The sequence below is a fragment of the Mus pahari genome, chromosome 13 (assembly GCF_900095145.1).
Source record: "Mus pahari chromosome 13, PAHARI_EIJ_v1.1, whole genome shotgun sequence".
Classification (NCBI taxonomy): domain Eukaryota; kingdom Metazoa; phylum Chordata; class Mammalia; order Rodentia; family Muridae; genus Mus; species Mus pahari.
This window is the reverse complement of record NC_034602.1, coordinates 86,766,780-86,783,835: the sequence shown is the minus strand read 5'-3', so window position 1 is coordinate 86,783,835 and position 17,056 is coordinate 86,766,780. Positions and strand designations below refer to the sequence as shown.

At 41.1% G+C, this 17,056-nt stretch overlaps 1 protein-coding gene across 2 annotated transcripts in view; it reads right to left on the bottom strand.

Moving 5' to 3' along the window:
- Window positions 1-11,263, bottom strand: part of Cfap299 (cilia and flagella associated protein 299) — a 476,454-nt gene extending 465,191 nt beyond the window's left edge. Inside the window, exon 1 of one of the 2 annotated variants that reach the window (XM_021210930.1) lies at window positions 11,102-11,263. In XM_021210930.1, coding sequence (XP_021066589.1) covers window positions 11,102-11,212 — 111 coding nt within the window. In that variant the 5' untranslated portion in view covers window positions 11,213-11,263. The remainder of the gene's footprint in view (window positions 1-11,101) is intronic. The other variant, XM_021210929.1, reaches the window with a different exon arrangement.
- Between the last annotated feature and the right edge of the window lie 5,793 nt (window positions 11,264-17,056).

Genomic DNA, 17,056 nt, shown 5'->3' with positions numbered 1-17,056 from the left:
ATTTGCCTAGTTCTGAAACTGGCAATGCTTATTATATATATTACAACACATTGTAAATGCTCTTGAAATCAAACAAAAGCTGACCACGGTTGTCTCATGTAGCAGGATTCTAGTGTCTCTGAACATGCCACTAAGGGGCAGAGCTATTCAACCAAATGAAGCCCAGGTCTAAGATCTCCCAAGGATCCTACAACTGGGGCGTGGCGTTCCCTACCCTCTAGTCTCATTAATGCATAAGGTTGCAGCTTTACAGTTTTCCTGTTGCCACTATCTAAAAGAATATCAACCGACTATAAAATGGATATATATTTAAAAACAACAACAACAATAACAACAAAGCCGGGCGTGGTGGCACACGCCTTTAATCCCAGCACTTGGGAGGCAGAGGCAGGTGGATTTCTGAGTTCGAGGCCAGCCTGGTCTACAAAGTGAGTTCCAGGACAGCTGGGGCTACACAGAGAAACCCTGTCTCGAAAAAAAAAAAAAAAAAAAAAAAAAAAAAAAAATTAAAAAATCAGAATGACAATTCAAAGGTAATTTTAAATTATACATAATTTCTCTTTTCTCTGGCTTAGGATTCAGAAATGTGCTATCTAGATCACAAGATAAGTGATATAGACACAAACTTCACAATGTAACAGCTACTCCTGGATTCTTCATAACTTTCTTCCTTACAAATGTAAAATGATTGCTGAAGAAAACTTCGAGACATTATTGGACTAACACCGCCCAAATGGTAAATCCCAGATGACTTTGGTACTCCAAAACAATCACTGACACTCAGGAACAACAATCGTTCGTTGTTCTTGGTTACCATCCTAAGTTTCCATAAACAGAATTAGAGTCGTGTTGAGCAAAGCCTCTCGTGCCCAGTACTTTAAATTTATTACCGTATCTTGGATGCTTTTCCATGAGATGTACAGTAGCAATCGTGTGCATTGCATGACTCTTGGAGTACACATGATTCTCGGAGTGCAGGCACTAGACACAGTTCACTGTCTTCAGTTTGCTGCTGTCCATGAAGGGCGCCAATGACTACGGTGTAGGTCCCCTTTGCTCCTTTGTTGTTCAGCACTTTGAAAGCACCATTCTATTACTTGGTGGTGCGCTCTGGTTCTGAAGTGGGTCCCGGCCAGTCATTATCGGCTTTGTTTGACTCTGGGCTCTATCGTGTGTGCTCTATCGTGTTGTCTTGGCTGCATTTGAGGCTTGTCTTCATTACTTGCTAGTGACTTCGCAAAGCTATTCCTTGCTGTGGGTTTCTTTTGTGTTTATTACGCTTGGAGTTTGTTGAAGTTCTTGATGTTTTACATTAATTATCTTCATTAAGTGATTATCTTAGGCTAGAGTGATGGTTCAGCAGTTAAGAGCCCAGGACCTTTTTCTGAGGTCCAGAGTTCAATTCCCAGCAACCACATGGCAACTCATAACCACCTACAATAGGATCTGATGCCCTCTTCTGGCATGCAGGTGTACATGCAGATAGAGTACTCATATACAAAAATAAATGATTTTTAAAAAAAAAAAAAAAAACTATTATTTTTTCAAATATTTCCCCTTCAGCTCTTTTTAATTCTGCTGTCACACACGAGGGTGTTTGACAATGCTTACTTACTTCATGAGTTCTGGACTCTACTCATTTCTGTTGACTTAATGCCTTCTGTTGAGATCACACTGCTTATTGTGAGTGCATGAATTGTTTTTAGCTTAACCCTCATTTGCTTGTTAAATTATGTTTTTTTCTAATAAAATTTCAGCCAATTTTAATGCATTTTAACCATAATCCTATTCTGGCTCCTTCTAAATATGTAGGGCATTTTCTTTAAATTGCAGCATTGCATTGTATTGGCTAGACAGCCCATAGCAGCTACAGTCATTGGGTACTGAACTTGAATATTAATTAAACTCTGAGAATTAAATACTCTATATAAGTGTTTTTTAAATAGTCTATCAAATTATCAAGGTAGGTTTTGAATTTCTTCAATGCTTTTTCTGTATCTAAAAGAATCATATTTTGGGAGTGTTGTTGTTTTTACTTTTGGCGTGTTAATGCTTTGGTTTGGTTAATTTGTTATTTAATTCTTTACACACATACGTTGGTCACATCCATCTCTCACTACCCCTCTTATTTCTTCTGGACACCCACAATATGTCCCCCTCCTACCTACATACCCTCTCCTTTAGTCTTTCCATAACCTCCGAATCCCATTAGTGCTTCCTCTAGAATACTGACCACTCTTGTTGGTTTGATATTGTACAAGTAGCCATAACTGTAGCTGAATTTATAAGTATAGCAGCCATGTCACATCCAGAGGCAGCAATTCCCCATATCTTGTCAAACTCTTGCCCCACATTTCTTTTGCTCTCCATCCCACTATTTCCTGAGCCTTTGGAGTGTCCACCAGATCCCCCTCTTAGGAATTAGCACTCCACAGTTATGAGTCCGTATTAACAGCTTCCACTGAAGAAGCACCTTTTCTGGCCAAAGTTGAGAGCAGTGCACTAACTTAGGTGTGAAAAAATGTGATTTAGAAAGCAGTTTGATGACATTAGCAGTTAGCACAATGGAAGTAGGTTCTCTTGTAGGACCTATGACCTCCTGAACCATGGGATTTTGATCTGGCTTACAGTAACAGACATGAGATTCCTCCTGTTTAGCCTCAAATCTAATCAGAAAGCCATCGGTCACTCCCATAACCATCATGCACACCTCGCCCCACAAGTCTGCATTGGGGTTTTACTGCAGGAAATACCACTGGTGACTCCCCCCCCCCCCATCCCTGCACAGAACCTCTAGAACTACCAAAGGTAGCCGACAGGAAGGGAGTTTTCAAGTAAGATTCAGCTTAAATTCCTCTACCTTCTGCAATGGTAGGGAGGTACTGCCTTTAGGAAGAACATAATCTTAGCATCTAGTTATAACTGATATTGGGGGATCCACAGCTTTTCTGAGGGGTGACTTTTAAAGAGATATCACAATCACACTGCCGCTGCACTTGCCTGCGACTCTGAAACCCCACATCTGCTGCCCAGGGCTAGTAACACGGAGTGAACAAGAGCAGGCAAAGACAAGAAGAACCCCCACCCTACAATGACCACACGAGATATCTATCTATACCAAGGAACACTTCAAACTCCATAACTGCTGATGAGTAAATCACAGATCAGAATCATAACCATGAGCAACCAAACACTACACCTCCTCCAGAAGCCAGAAACCCTCCTGTGACAGGCCCTGAGAAAAGCAATAGCTGAAGCACAAACCAAGAACGTCAAAACAGTAATTATGCTCACGTTCAGAGTCCTTAAAAAAAAGTGAGTGGATGGCCTCAATGAAGACCGTGAAACACAGTTACATGAAATAATGGAAACAATTCAAGAAATAAAAATAGAATTTAACAAAGAAATAGAATCATTTAAGAAAACCCAAACAGACAGAAAAACACTGGAAATGAAAACCTCATGATATCAAACAAAAGCTCAGCCGTAAGCCTCATAAACAGAGAAAAAGACATGGAAGAAAGAATCTCAAGTGCAGATCACATGGTCTAGAAGAAACCGGGAATCTCAGTGAAAGAAAATGTTGAATCTCAAATTTCCCGGATCAAAAATCCAGAATATCTGTGACACTATGGAAATACTAAAGCTATAAATAATAGGTATAAAGATAAAAGGATCAATGCTACAAAATATTTTAAACTTAATCATAAGAAAAAAAGAATCCCCAATGTAAAGTAAGAGATGCCTATCAAGGTAAAAAGGCATACAGAACATGAAACACAGACAGGACCAGAAACGACATGCATCATGACACATAATAATCAAAAGACTGAATGTACGGAACAAAGAAAGGATATTAAAAGATTCAGGAATAATAAACCCAGTCACGTATAAAGGCAGGCCCATTAGAATAGCAACTTATCTTGTATATAATTTCATTCATTATTTTTTCATGCAATATGTTTTTTCATCTGCATACAGCCAAGTTTATTTGATGATTTCCCTATTGTGAGGCAACCAGCTTTTCATTCTTTCCTTGTTGTCCTCTCCCAATACAAACAGTACATTAAGAGAATGCTTTTATTACCTTGATTATATTCTTTACTGCACATTCCTCTCAAGTCCTCCCTACCTCCATGCCTTCCCCAACTTCATGCTTGTTCTGGCGTTCTCTCTCTCTCTCTCTCTCTCTCTCCCTCCCTCCCTCCCTCTCTCCCTCCCTCCCTCCCTCCCTCCCTCACTAAAAGAAGAGAGATAATCAAAACAGACAAACTAAGAAAAAAGAAAATGAATAAGATACAAAATAATGTACCAGGGTCAGCCAGTTCGAGGCTGAACAGTCCTCTAAGGGGGAGTGAGGATGATTATAGGAAAGACAGAAAAAAAGATGCAAGAGACAGATAATGGGAGGACGGCAGGTCATTACCATGCCAGTACCGAGTGTATTTCTCATGGCCTTTTTATACTACAGTACTGTGGGAAGCAAAGCCACAAGCTAACAGAAACAATTTGCTGAAATATATACAAGACATCTGTTTCCATCCAAAAGCCTCTCTCCTTGAGCCTAAAGTGCACCTCCTCTTATTGTTCTATGCATCAGCAGGCTGGGAAATCTACCTGGCAGGCAGACTCTCTCTCTCTCTCTCTCTCTCTCTCTCTCTCTCTCNCTCTCTCTCTCTCTCTCTCTCTCTCTCTCTCTCTCTCTCTCTCTCCCCCCCCCTCTCTGCTTCAGAGAAGCACCAAATGCTTGTGACAAAATAACAACAAAAAAGGAAAACAGTGTGGAGTCCATCTTGGATTGGCCAAATACCTTCCCTGGAATTTGCTTTATATAAAGTACCTAATGGTACTTCATTAGAGAAAACTGATTTTCCCTTTTCCAGCAGGTATCAACTGCAAACAATCTCTTGAGTAGAACTGGAACTTTGTGACCACTTCCCCTTTTCAAGTGCTGGGATTTTGCCTGGTTCGAAACTGTTCAGGCCTTAGGCAAAGTTTCACAGTCAATGTGAGTTCACACATGTATTAGTCCATTGAGTCTGGAAGATGTTGTCGCCTTGGAGTCAACTACAACCTCTGGCTCTAGGAATCTTTCCTTCTCCTCTTCCACTCAGACCCTTAAGCCTTGAGAGAAGATTGATTAAGCCATCCCATCTAGGGATGAGTGCTCCAAGCCTTTCACTGTGTGCGCACTGTCAAGTTGTATGTCTCTATGTAACTTACTATCAACTGCAAGAAGACACTCCTCTGGTGATGATTGGTGCTCTGATCTACTGGTACAGTAATGTGCCATTAGGAATACATGTATTGATGTGTCCTTTAGCAGATGACTTTTCAAGTGGAGACTCTGAAAGCCATAAGGGCCTGAAGAAATGTTCACAGAGAACACAAGCTCAAAGAGACCACAGATGCCTGCTCAGACTATTATATCCAGCAAACTAACAGTAGCAATCAAATGGAAAAATAAAAAACAATTCAATATAAAAATTAATCTAAGCAATATCCACCAACCAGTTCTTCATAAAGTACTCCGTAGAAGGACAACTATTCAAAAGACAGAGCAGTTAGTCAAACGTTGGAAAAAGAAAAAAACGCCACCCACACCACAGCAACATGACAGAAATAACACTGCTCATTAATACCTTTCAATATTAATCGTCTCAACTATCAAAAAGTCATAAACTAACAGATAAGATTAGAAAACAGGATCCGTCTTCTGTTACACCCAAGAAATATCTCACCATCAAGGACAGCTATATTAGGATAAAGGGGATGAAAAAAAATATTCCAAGTAAATGGATTCAAGAAGCAGATGTAGCAATTTAAATATTTGGAAAAACAGACTTTGATTCAAAACTAATCAGAAGAGATAAGAAAGGGATATTGCACACTCATTAAAGGAAAGTCCAAGAGGATATGGCAATTCAATGCACTAAACACATGGACACCCAGGTTCACAAAAGAAACAGCTCTATAGATAAAACTGATAAAACTGTGTATTAAGCCTCACACAGATGTAGTGGGTGACTTAAGTACCCTGCTTTCGCCAATATACAGGTCATGCAGACAAAAACTAAACCAAGACATGCTTCAATTACAAGAGTCCAATGATCTAGCAGACATCTGCAAACCATCCCACGCAAACACTAAAGAATATACTTCCTTCCCAGCAGCCCATGGAGCTCCCCCCCCCCAAAATCCACTGCAGACTGGGACACAGAGAAAGACTCAAAGGAGATTTTAAAAGTTGAAGATTCACTGAACATCCTGTGTGGCCACCACAGAGTCAATCTGGACAGCAACAGAAACAACAGAAAATTTACAAACTTGTGGAAACTAAACAACTCAGTATTGAATGAAATCTGGGTCAATGCAGAAAGCAAGAAAGAAATTTAAAACATTTTAGAGTTTAATGAAAATGAAAACACAACATATCTAAATCTATGGGATACAATGAAGGCAATTCTAGGAGGCCTTCACAAAAATGCTGGGGAAAATCATGTTAATAACACACTTGAAAGCTCTCAATCAGCAGTTCTCAATCTGTGAACCACACAACCTTCTCGGGGGTCAAACAATTCTTCACAGGGTTCACCTATGAAGATCATCAGAAAACACAGACATTACATTAGAAATATTTACATTACAATTCATAACAATAGCAAAATTAAAGTTATGAAGAAATGATGAATATAATTTTATTGTTGGGGATCAGCACAACATGAGGAACGGTATTACAGGGTCACAGCATTGGGAAGGTTGAGAACCACCACACTAGAAAAACAGGAAATGTTATCCAAAGAAAGATTAGACAGGAAGACATAATAAAATTTAAGGATGGAATCAACGAAATAGAAACAACAACAAAAGTTACAAAGAATCAATGAAATGAAGAAAATCAACAATATTGACAACTCTTTAGCCAAATTAACCAAAAGACAGAAAGAGAAATTATAGTTTTTATGGGAGACATGACTACAGATGCCAAGGAAATTCAGAGAATTATAAGGAAATACTTTAAAAATCTGTATTTTACCAAACTGGGAAAATTAAGAGAAATGCAGGTTTCTTGATAAAAAGGGGTCTACTAAAGTTAGATCAAAATCAGATAAGGAATGTCTAACAGACCCATGTCCCTCTGTGTAATGGAAACAGTAATTAAAAGTCTTCCAACCAAAAAAGGGATGAGGGGAAGAAGGCCAATGGATTCAGTGCAGAATTCTACCAGATCTTCAAAGAACATTACTCCACAAAACATTACATAAAATCAAAACTGAAGAAACATTCCCTATTCATTTTTATAAAGCCACTAGAACTCTGATACCAAAACCATACCAAGGCCTAACAAAAAATAGAGACCAACTTTCCTTATGAATATAGATGACAAATTCTCAATAAAATACTTTCAAACAGAATTCAAGAACACATCAAAAAGATTATCTACCATGATGAAGTTGGCCTCATTCCAGAGATGCAGGAATATTGCATCATATGTAAATCAATATACTTAATAACCACATAAACAGACTGAAAGACAAAAACTATATAACCATTTCATTAGATGCAGAAAAGGCATTTAACAAAATTCAACATCCAGTTATAATAAAAGTCCTGAAGAGACTAAAGATACAAGGACCATACCTCTACATAATAAAGACAACTCATAACAAGCTCACAGCCCCCATTCTAAGTGGAGGGAATGCAAAGCATTTGCACTAAATTCAGGAACAGGACAGGTTTGTCCACTTTCTTGGCACCTACTCAATAGAGTACTTGAAGTCTTAGAACAATAAGACAACTGAAGGACATCAGGAGGATATAATTAGGAAAGGAAGAAGTCCGAGTATTTGCAGATGACATGATTTTATACATTAAAGACTCCACCAGGAAGCTCTACAGCTGATAAATACCTTCAAGAATGTAGCAGAATACATAATCAGCAAATAAAAACCTGTAACCTTCTGATATATAAATGACAAGTGAACTGGGCACGGGGATGGGGCATGGAAGCAGAGCCTTTCACAAGAGCCTAGGAACAATTATCTTGGAATGGCTCTAACCAAGCAAGTAAAAGACATTGAAGAACAAAACTGAAGAAGACACCAGAAAATAGAAAGATCTGCCATGGTCATGGAGAAGTCAGCTTAATCTTGTGAATTTGGCCATCCTACAAAAAAAAAAAAAAAAAAAAAAAAAAAAAGGTTCTACATATGCAGTGCAATCCCCATCAAAATTCCAACACAATTCTTTTTTTTTTAATGAAATAAAAATGTATGCAACTTCACATGTAAACAAAACAGAACAAAAACAAAAACAGCACTAATAGTTAAAACTGAATCCTGAATAGGAGGATGGCTGCAGGTTTCATCACCCCAGATCTCAAGTTGTGTTACAGAACTGCAGTGACTAAAGCAGCACGCTATTAAGAGACACCTTGATTCACTGAATAGAATTAAAGAACTAAAAACTAATAGAATTAGAGACACAGACAAAGTTTCACACAACTACAGACCTGATTTTTGACCAAAAGAAAGAAAGAAATAATCTGTAGACTTTGAGTCTAGATAATTTTACCGCGTGGAGTTTTTTAATTTGTAAGATCTTTATAATAAAGTTTTAATTTTAAAAAGAGTAGTGAATGTTACTTAATCCAGCCCCTTCACTTTTTCAGATGAAGAAACGGGATTTCAAATCGATTTAAAATAAGTCTTGGAAGCCACAGCTCCTCGAACTACAATGCACTATCTTTAATTTACCATTTAAAAGTTGTCCCATTCAAATAGGCTCAAAGATCTGTTGCACAATACTGGACCTATAGTTAATAACAATATAGTCTTGAAAGTACTAAGAATTAGATCTTAAATGTTTTCACAATATAGATTATAATTGTGAGTAGCACATGTTAATTATCTCTATTTTAGTTGCTCTACATTATGTGTATTTCAAAATACCACATTATACGAAACAAATATAATTGCTCGTTTTGGTTTTTTTTTTTAAATTGCAGCCGGGCTTGGTGGCACCCGCCTTTAATCCCAGCACTTGGGAGCAGAGGCAGGCGGATTTCTGAGTTCAAGGCCAGCCTGTGAGTTCCAGGACAGCCAGGACTACACAGAGAAACCCTGTCTCGAAAAACAAAACAAAACAAAACAATACAAAAACAAAAAACAAAAAACAAAACAAAAAAAAACAACCTGGGGGGATTAGCTTTACACAGCATGGGCTGTGGGTCCTTTCCTTGTGGTGGCACTGAAGGGAGTCTAAAGATTCTACTTTCTAAGTGACTTAAATGGCCCTTACCTTGAAGCCACGTTTGAGAACTGTCCACAGACAACAGTACTTTAAATGGCATCATTGTGGTCTGTGAGATGGCTCAACAAGCAAAGGCACTGGCCCCACACTTGGTGACTTGAGTTTGAGAAGGAATCAGTTCCTACAAGCTGCCCTCTGACCTCCACACTGGCTATGCACTGGGACACACCCACGGGCACACAAACACATAAACAACCACCACACTGGCTGTGCAGAGGGCACACAAACACACAAAAGCAACCTGCACACTGGCTGTACACTGGGACACACTCACAGGCACACAAACACACATAAACAACCTGCACACTGGCTGTGCACTGGGACACACTCACAGGCACACAAACACACATAAACACACATATTTGCTTTAGTATCGTTATTCAACCTCATTTTATTTTTTTTTATGAAAGTTAAAAAAAAAATCTAAATAATTTCAAATACAGGAACACAAAGCATTCCCTCCCCAGTGTTACATTCTCTGTTCTGGAGCTCAGTGCTCAGTGGTTAAGAGCACTGGCTGCTTGTTCTTCCAGAGGTCCTGAGTTCAATTCCCAGCAACCACATGGTGGCTCACCATTCTGACTGATGGAACTTTAGTTATTTCTCACCTCTAATTTAATCTAGTAATAACATAACAGTCTCTCACCTCTCATGAACATTAACATAGTTTCTTACCTGAAAAAAAAAAAATCTGTCTTAATATATATATACTAAAATCTGTCCTAATACTATTAGCCTTAAGTTTGGCAATGTCTCATCTGGGCTACAAAGATGACTTTATCTATTGAGAGATCTATTACCCACATTTCATCTTGTGTGGGATTCTCTTACTGTTCAAAAGCTTGTATGTAAACACAGACAAGTAGCGTTATTGTTTTCCTTCAATTCAGTGGCTTCATTTCAGAAGCAAGGATTTAAAGCAACTTCTGTGGACTTAAAATATTGGCTAACAGCTGGAGAGATGGCTTAAAGGGAAAGGTGCTTGCTGCCAAACTTGAGTTCATTCCCTAGACACCACAGAAACAAGTTCGGAACCAATTCCAAGTTGCCCGTTGACTTTTTATGCATGTGTGCGTACACACAAATGGAACTTTTAAGTTACCCATCTAATAAACGTAAAAGCTTGGTTGTTTGGCGATATTGTTGCTGTTGCTGTTAAAAATCATGTTTTGTTAGAAACCACTTACAACTATTTTAACAGATAATTTCAAAAAGGACAAATTTTTTTCATCTAAGATTATTTTCATACAGTGGCACATATTTAAAAAGAAGGGGTGTCTATACGATAAACTGCCTTGTGCACAGGAGAAATGAGGGGAGTTGGCCAAATTCAAGTCCTTCCCAGAGTTCTCTAGGGATGATTTCCCACCCCCCCACCCCACCCCCCACCACCACCACCACCCTCCGAGTGGTGCTTGCTCTGTTTGTCCTGAATATGGAGATGGACTCATGACCTCCTTTGAAAACCTGGGCCCAGGCTGTGAGATTTGCAGTTGGGAGTTAGGGGCTCGGGACTTGCATATCCCTCCAACTAAGTTTTCCCGAACATCCGGGTCCTCCCGCTGCCCTGCCCTCAGGTGCACACAGCAACGCGTCCTCCTGGTTTCGCGCCTTATTTCCCTTTTACAGCGAGCAAGTCGGCCTCTGTGCTGCGCACCAGCGCTCGGAGAGCTGGGGACTCCTGCAGCCTGCAGAGGAAACCTCTCGAAGCCAGAGGCCCCGGTGAGCGCCGTCACCGCCAGGGGGCGACCGAGCCCCGCCGCGGCCAGCAAGACGGACCCGCGCTTACCTCCAGGTAGTACAGGTCGACCGTGGTGATCTGGGAGTCCAGGAAGTCTTCATAGGTGTTGAACTGTGTGACAATGTTGTCCACGGCCGTCAGCCCCTCGTCCTGATCCATCGCCGCTACACCGACGCGTCCCTAGTAACCGGTGTGGGCGGGGCCGGACGCGCGCCGGTTGCGGGGGCGGGACGGAGGGCGCTGCGCTGGCCCCGCCCCAGCCGGGTCCCTGGACGGCTTCTAACCCCTGGGAGCGGTCAGCCCTGCCGGGCAAACCCGAACTTTTTTGGTGAAAAAGCCTTAGCAAAGTCCGAATGTGCCTGCTCAGTGTCTGCAATAAGAACCTCGAAAGAAGAGTATCCCAGAATTCTAGGGGAAATAGTCTTGCTGGGTGCTTCAAAATAACACGTGATTTGAGTCAGTTGTATAAATTACCACTTAATGGCAAGCTCTGGTAACTTGAATGCCAGGAACAATTTATAAACTTCCCTAAAGGCAAGTTATGGTTACGTTTGAGTACCAAACGAAGCAGCCTTAGTGATCTCCCTTGCTTCTGCCTTCTGCCTTTCAGTCCCTTTACTTTTTGTTATACAAATTTCGATAAGTTGAAAATAACTTGAAAAATCTTGCCTCCTTGAACGTCCTTTAAAAAAAATGGGGGTGGAGGGGAATCCTAGTCATGGAACAATATATCCCATTGAGACACTGACATTGCCGTATATTTCTATTTACTCATTTCTTTAAAATACTATAGTATAAAACTGAACCTGACGCATTTCTCACTAGAGCAGACTTGTACAACTGTTTCCACACCGGAAGCACAGATGCTTGCTGTGGTGCCAAGGGACCTTACAATCATCTCAGCATTTGAGGAAAGCAAATTCTGCAATGAATCTTTTCCGGGGGGGGGGGGGTAAAGCCAGGTCTATTTAAGACCCCAAGTTGCACAGTAAGTTATATCTTTATTTTTAAAACAGGCTACCAGTAATTTATATTGTATAATTATCTAGAAAGCTATAGAAATTAAACTCCAAACATAGAGGGGAAAAAATTTTCATGTGACTTAAAACATTAGCACAAGTAGAGAAGAGAGGCCACTGTACTGTCCTATCTAAAAGAAACTCAGGACAAGTGCCTTTTGTGTCTTGTAACAGTCCAAAGGGCAAGCTGGCCTCTAGGCATCTCAGGTACTTGGTTTAGAGTCCAAGCTGACATCCGGCCCCTCCTAGCTCCTCTCACATCACCCCTACCCTGAAACTTCTCCGACCCCTGAGCTTCCCTTCCCACAGCTTCTCATTCCTACAGAACCCTGACATTTCAGCCATGTGCTCTTTCACCACCCACCCCCTCTCGGCCCCAGAGGCATTATTCTGGGTGTTTTGACCACAACAGAAAGCTTAAAAAAAATGTTTTAAAAAAAGTTTCTGCCGCTGGGGTCCACAGAATATGAAACTTGCTTTTGTGTGGTAATTGATTTGAATTTACCACATACCAGCCCTGTTCTAAATACCATACAATCTCCATTACTTCATTTAATCACAAAACAAACTCACTAGAAAACCAGCATTGGTGTTATCCTCCATATGGAAACAGGATGAGTTTAAATGACTTGGCCAAAGTGTCAGGGGCAAAAAAAGCAAACAACACAAAAAAATAACAGTAGTCCTTTTCTCTCACAGGGGAATGAGGACATAAAGAGAAGTTATAAAGACCTGTGTAAAGTCAAATACAAAAGTGTGTTTATTAGAAAGAAAAATAAACGTGTGGTAAGGAACGCGGATTGAAACAAAGCCTAGAAACTGTAGGCGCATCTTCCAAACTGTGGAGGCAAGGAACGCAAGTGCTGTGTAGGATGGAGGGAGAGATGACAGTAGGGAGGGGCGTGGGAAAGACGAATGGAAGGAGGAAGCTAAAGGAGTAGACAGAGAAGGAAGCTGGCTGAAGTTGGAAGCTGCAGTAAAAGAGATTTCCAACGAGACCAGCCATGTCCCTGAACAGGAGAAGCTGTGGTCACCATGGCTTCAGAATGGAACTCAAACTACTGCACGCTGCTCGCTGCTCGCCCAGGGAGCGTTGGCTGTGTTTACATGCGTTGCCCCTGTTTCTGTCATCCTCCCACACCAAGGTTTTTATCGTCCTCTTGAAATAAGACAACAGCTAGGGAATGTTTGAACTCATGACCCTGTGGCACTCTGATATCAAGAACTATTTCTACCTTCCTTGTTCTAGCATGATCGATTGTAGTTGTACGTTTTTAAGGATGCTTCATTAAACTGACCACGCAGTCAGAAACCGTGCGGTCAGAAGCTCTGTGGTGAAATGATCCTGAAAGCATAAAAATGTAAACAACTTAAAGATATTTCCAATCAAGGACTCTAATGCTGCCCAAACACTTCTAACAGAGCAGTGTCTTTGTTAGTACTGAAAGAATTTTATAAATTTAGCCCATTCTACACAGAAAGGTTAAAATTGCATTAAGCCCAACAACACAGTCTTCTAGATTTTCACTTTGGGTTCAGAAACACTTTAGACCTTAGCCTGAAAAATGCCAAGAAGGAATGGCAACCATGAAATGTGTAAGATTAAGCAAGTCTCTTTTCTATGGTGAGGCCTTTGTTATGACGAAGAAATACTTTATTTTGGAAACCATAAATTCCTTCTTCAAGTCTGGGACTTTTAAACATTGAATCCAGGAATTTAGCACTGATCCCAGAAACTCTATTCTTTGTCAAAAGATGGGGATTACACACACACACACACACACACACACACACACACACACACCAAACTGCAAGGTGTAAGAGAGAAGAGACATATGGAAGAGTAAGAAAATGCATGCCCTATTTCGCTCAGTTACAGAGTAAAGAAAGCCACACTATAAAGTAAAGGTCATAGGGAAAACCAAACCCTAGCATTTCTTTGAAACAAATGGGCTTCCTTCTATTCTCACTAGAGCGAGATGAAGTCTTTCCAAACTACACTCTGTTTTTTTCTATTCCCAAATAATTAGTAATATCCTATGGTAGCTGGGACAGTAAGAAGAGAATGGAACTTTGTATGTGGACATGACAGGAAAGGGGTGCTCTGCTAGTTATGTTCATAAATGCTAAACACTCTGAATAAGAACTTGAGGTCCCATTAGGAGGGACTTAATGCATTACCATATTGTAGGAAAGAAAAACACATGCTCTCTCTAATAAGATAAGCAATTTGTGTCTGATGTTACCCAGCTGCTTATTAAGTGCCTGTGACTGCAGGTGAGGGCGATTGCTTAATCATGAGCCAAGGAGAACTTTGTGTGTGTGTGTGTGTGTGTGTGTGTTAGTGCGCGCACGGACACACACACACACATGCGCGCACACGCTTTGAAATAATGATGACACTGAATGCGGTTAAGCTATTTCTTGGGATGAGGTCACTGTTTCCACAGTCTTGTAGCTTAGCATGTTGAACTTCACATCTCCCTGCTTGTCAGTCACAGAGACTTAGTTGTTCATATGTCGTAATTCATGAACTTTCCATTCTTCTTCAACAGCTGACAGTGTGATAGAGTTCAGAAGGAAGACAATAAAAGATGGATTTGTTCCCAGGTTCGAGATTGACCAATATCAGCAGCTGATTAAATAAAGAAAAATCTAGTGTACTACGTACGTGATAAGACCCCCTAGTTGTCTGTGGTTCTTTGACCAGGGATGGAGTCTGGTAATATTTCTCTCTTCCATTAGCATTGTCTATTGGTGTTGTCTTTTCTCAGGGCTTGTTTAGACAGCCATATTTTTTAGGTATTCTGGGTGAAGCGTCCCTGTTATTTCTAGGAGACACAATCTCCCAGCAGATTTCCTGATGCTCTGGCTATTAGAATCTTCCTGCCGCCTCTTCCAGATGTTCCTTGAACTCTAGGCATAGGAGTGTGTTGTAGGTGTGTTCACTGGAAGTGATAACCCCCGTGACCTTTCCGCATTTGGACCAGTTCTGGATTTCTCTAATGGTCTCTTGCAAAAAGAAGTTCCCTTGATACGAGTTAGGAGCTATGCTTACCAGTTTAATAATAAGTACTTAGAACGCAGTTGGGAATTGTTCTGGTTTTGTAAAGTGGCACTAATAAGTTCTTTCCTGGGGTCTATGACCTCACTAGTCCCCTGGTTAGGTGGCTAGCTTTCCTAGTAACAAACATGATTTCCTTCCTGTACTGGCTGGTTTTGTGTGTCAACTTGACACAAGCTGGAGTTATCACAGAGGAAGGAGCCTATCTTGAGCAAATGCCTCCATGAGATCCAACTGTAAGGCATTTTCTCAATTAGTGATCAAGTGGGGAAGGCCCATTGTGGGTGGTGCCATCCATGGGCTGGTAGTCTTGTGTTCTGTAAGAGAGCAAGCTGAGCAAGCCAGGGGAAACAAGCCAGTAATTAACACCCTTCCATGGCCTCTGCATCAGCTCCTGCTTCCTGGCCTCCTAGAGTTCCAGTCCTGACTTCCTTTGGTGATGAACAGCAAGGTGGAAGTATAAGCTGAACAAACCCTTTCCTCCCCAGCTTGCTTCTTGGTCATGGTGTTTTGTGCCAGAATACAAACCCTGACTAAGGTACCTCCTTTTGAGTGGGCCAAAATTAAGTCCAATTAGACAGCTATTGGTTATGACAAGGCAACTATCACATGTTTAGGAGTATCCTGTCATGCTGATCCTTACTGTGGTTCATAGGTATCACGTATGGATATAACTGTGGGTGGCTACCCTCCCTTGGCAGCTGAAATAGCACGTTTCAGAGCTATGGAAGTTTGTCTTGAGGCTGGAGAGATGATGCGCAGTTACGAAGACTACTGGATTCTCTTCCAGGAGACTCCGGTTTGACTCTCAGCATCTACATGGAAGTTCACAACTGCCTGTTAACTCCCATGCTCAGGGATCTGATGCCTTCTTCTGGCCTCTGTGGTCATCAGACATGCAAGTTGCACAGACATATGTGCAGACAAAATACCCATACATGTAAAAAGTAATGAAATAAAAATAAAGAAAGATAGCTCTCATGGAGGAGGCTTTTTTATCAGATCCTTTGAGTTCTGAATGGTGTCTTCAGCAATGGGGACTTCTACATCCATTGTCTTGCTTATGACCCCATGTGTTTATGGGCATCTGATTTAAATAACTGACTGTGCCACTCTCCCGAGCTCCGACCCTCATACTCAGCTATCTATAAGGCAGCATTTGAACATATAGCATGTATAAATTTGACTTTTCCCTCCTTCCCCTAGTGTTCTCTCTCTCCTTCAACATAATGTCGTCATTTCTCTCGGTGATGGGGGGAAGGTGGGACACATGGCCAAAGCACATGTGGAACTCTCAAAGAATGATTTTTTAAAAAATGCTTTGAAGTAGAAGAAAAGAAAAGGGGCAGTAAGAAAAGAAAAGATAATCTCTCCTCGCCCTTCACAAACAAATCCAGCATTCGAGAAGATGCATTTGAGCTGCAGAGGTTGCAGTGTCTCTCCAAACACACTGATGACGCTTCCTTGCTGTCTTAGTTAGGGCTTTACTGCTGTGAACAGACACCATGACCAAGGCAACTCTTATAAAGGACAACATTTAATTGAGGCTGGCTTACAGGTTCAGAGGTTCCGTCCATTATCATCAAGGCAGGAACATGGCAGCATCCAGGCAGGCCTCCAGGAGATCTAGCTACAAGGCATTTTCTCAATTAGTGATCAAGGTGGGAGGTCCCCAGTGGGTAGTGCCATCTCTGGGCTGGTAGTCTCACTTCTATAAGATATCGGGCTGAGCAAGCCAGGGGAAGCAAGCCAGTAAGGAACATCCCTCCATGGCCTCTGCATCAGCTCCTGCTTCCTGCCCTGCTTGAGTTCCAGTCCTGACATCTTTTGGTGATCAACAGCATTGTGGAAAAATAAGATGAATAAACCCAGCCGGGCGTGGTGGCGCACACCTTTAATCCCAGCACTCGGGAGGCAGAG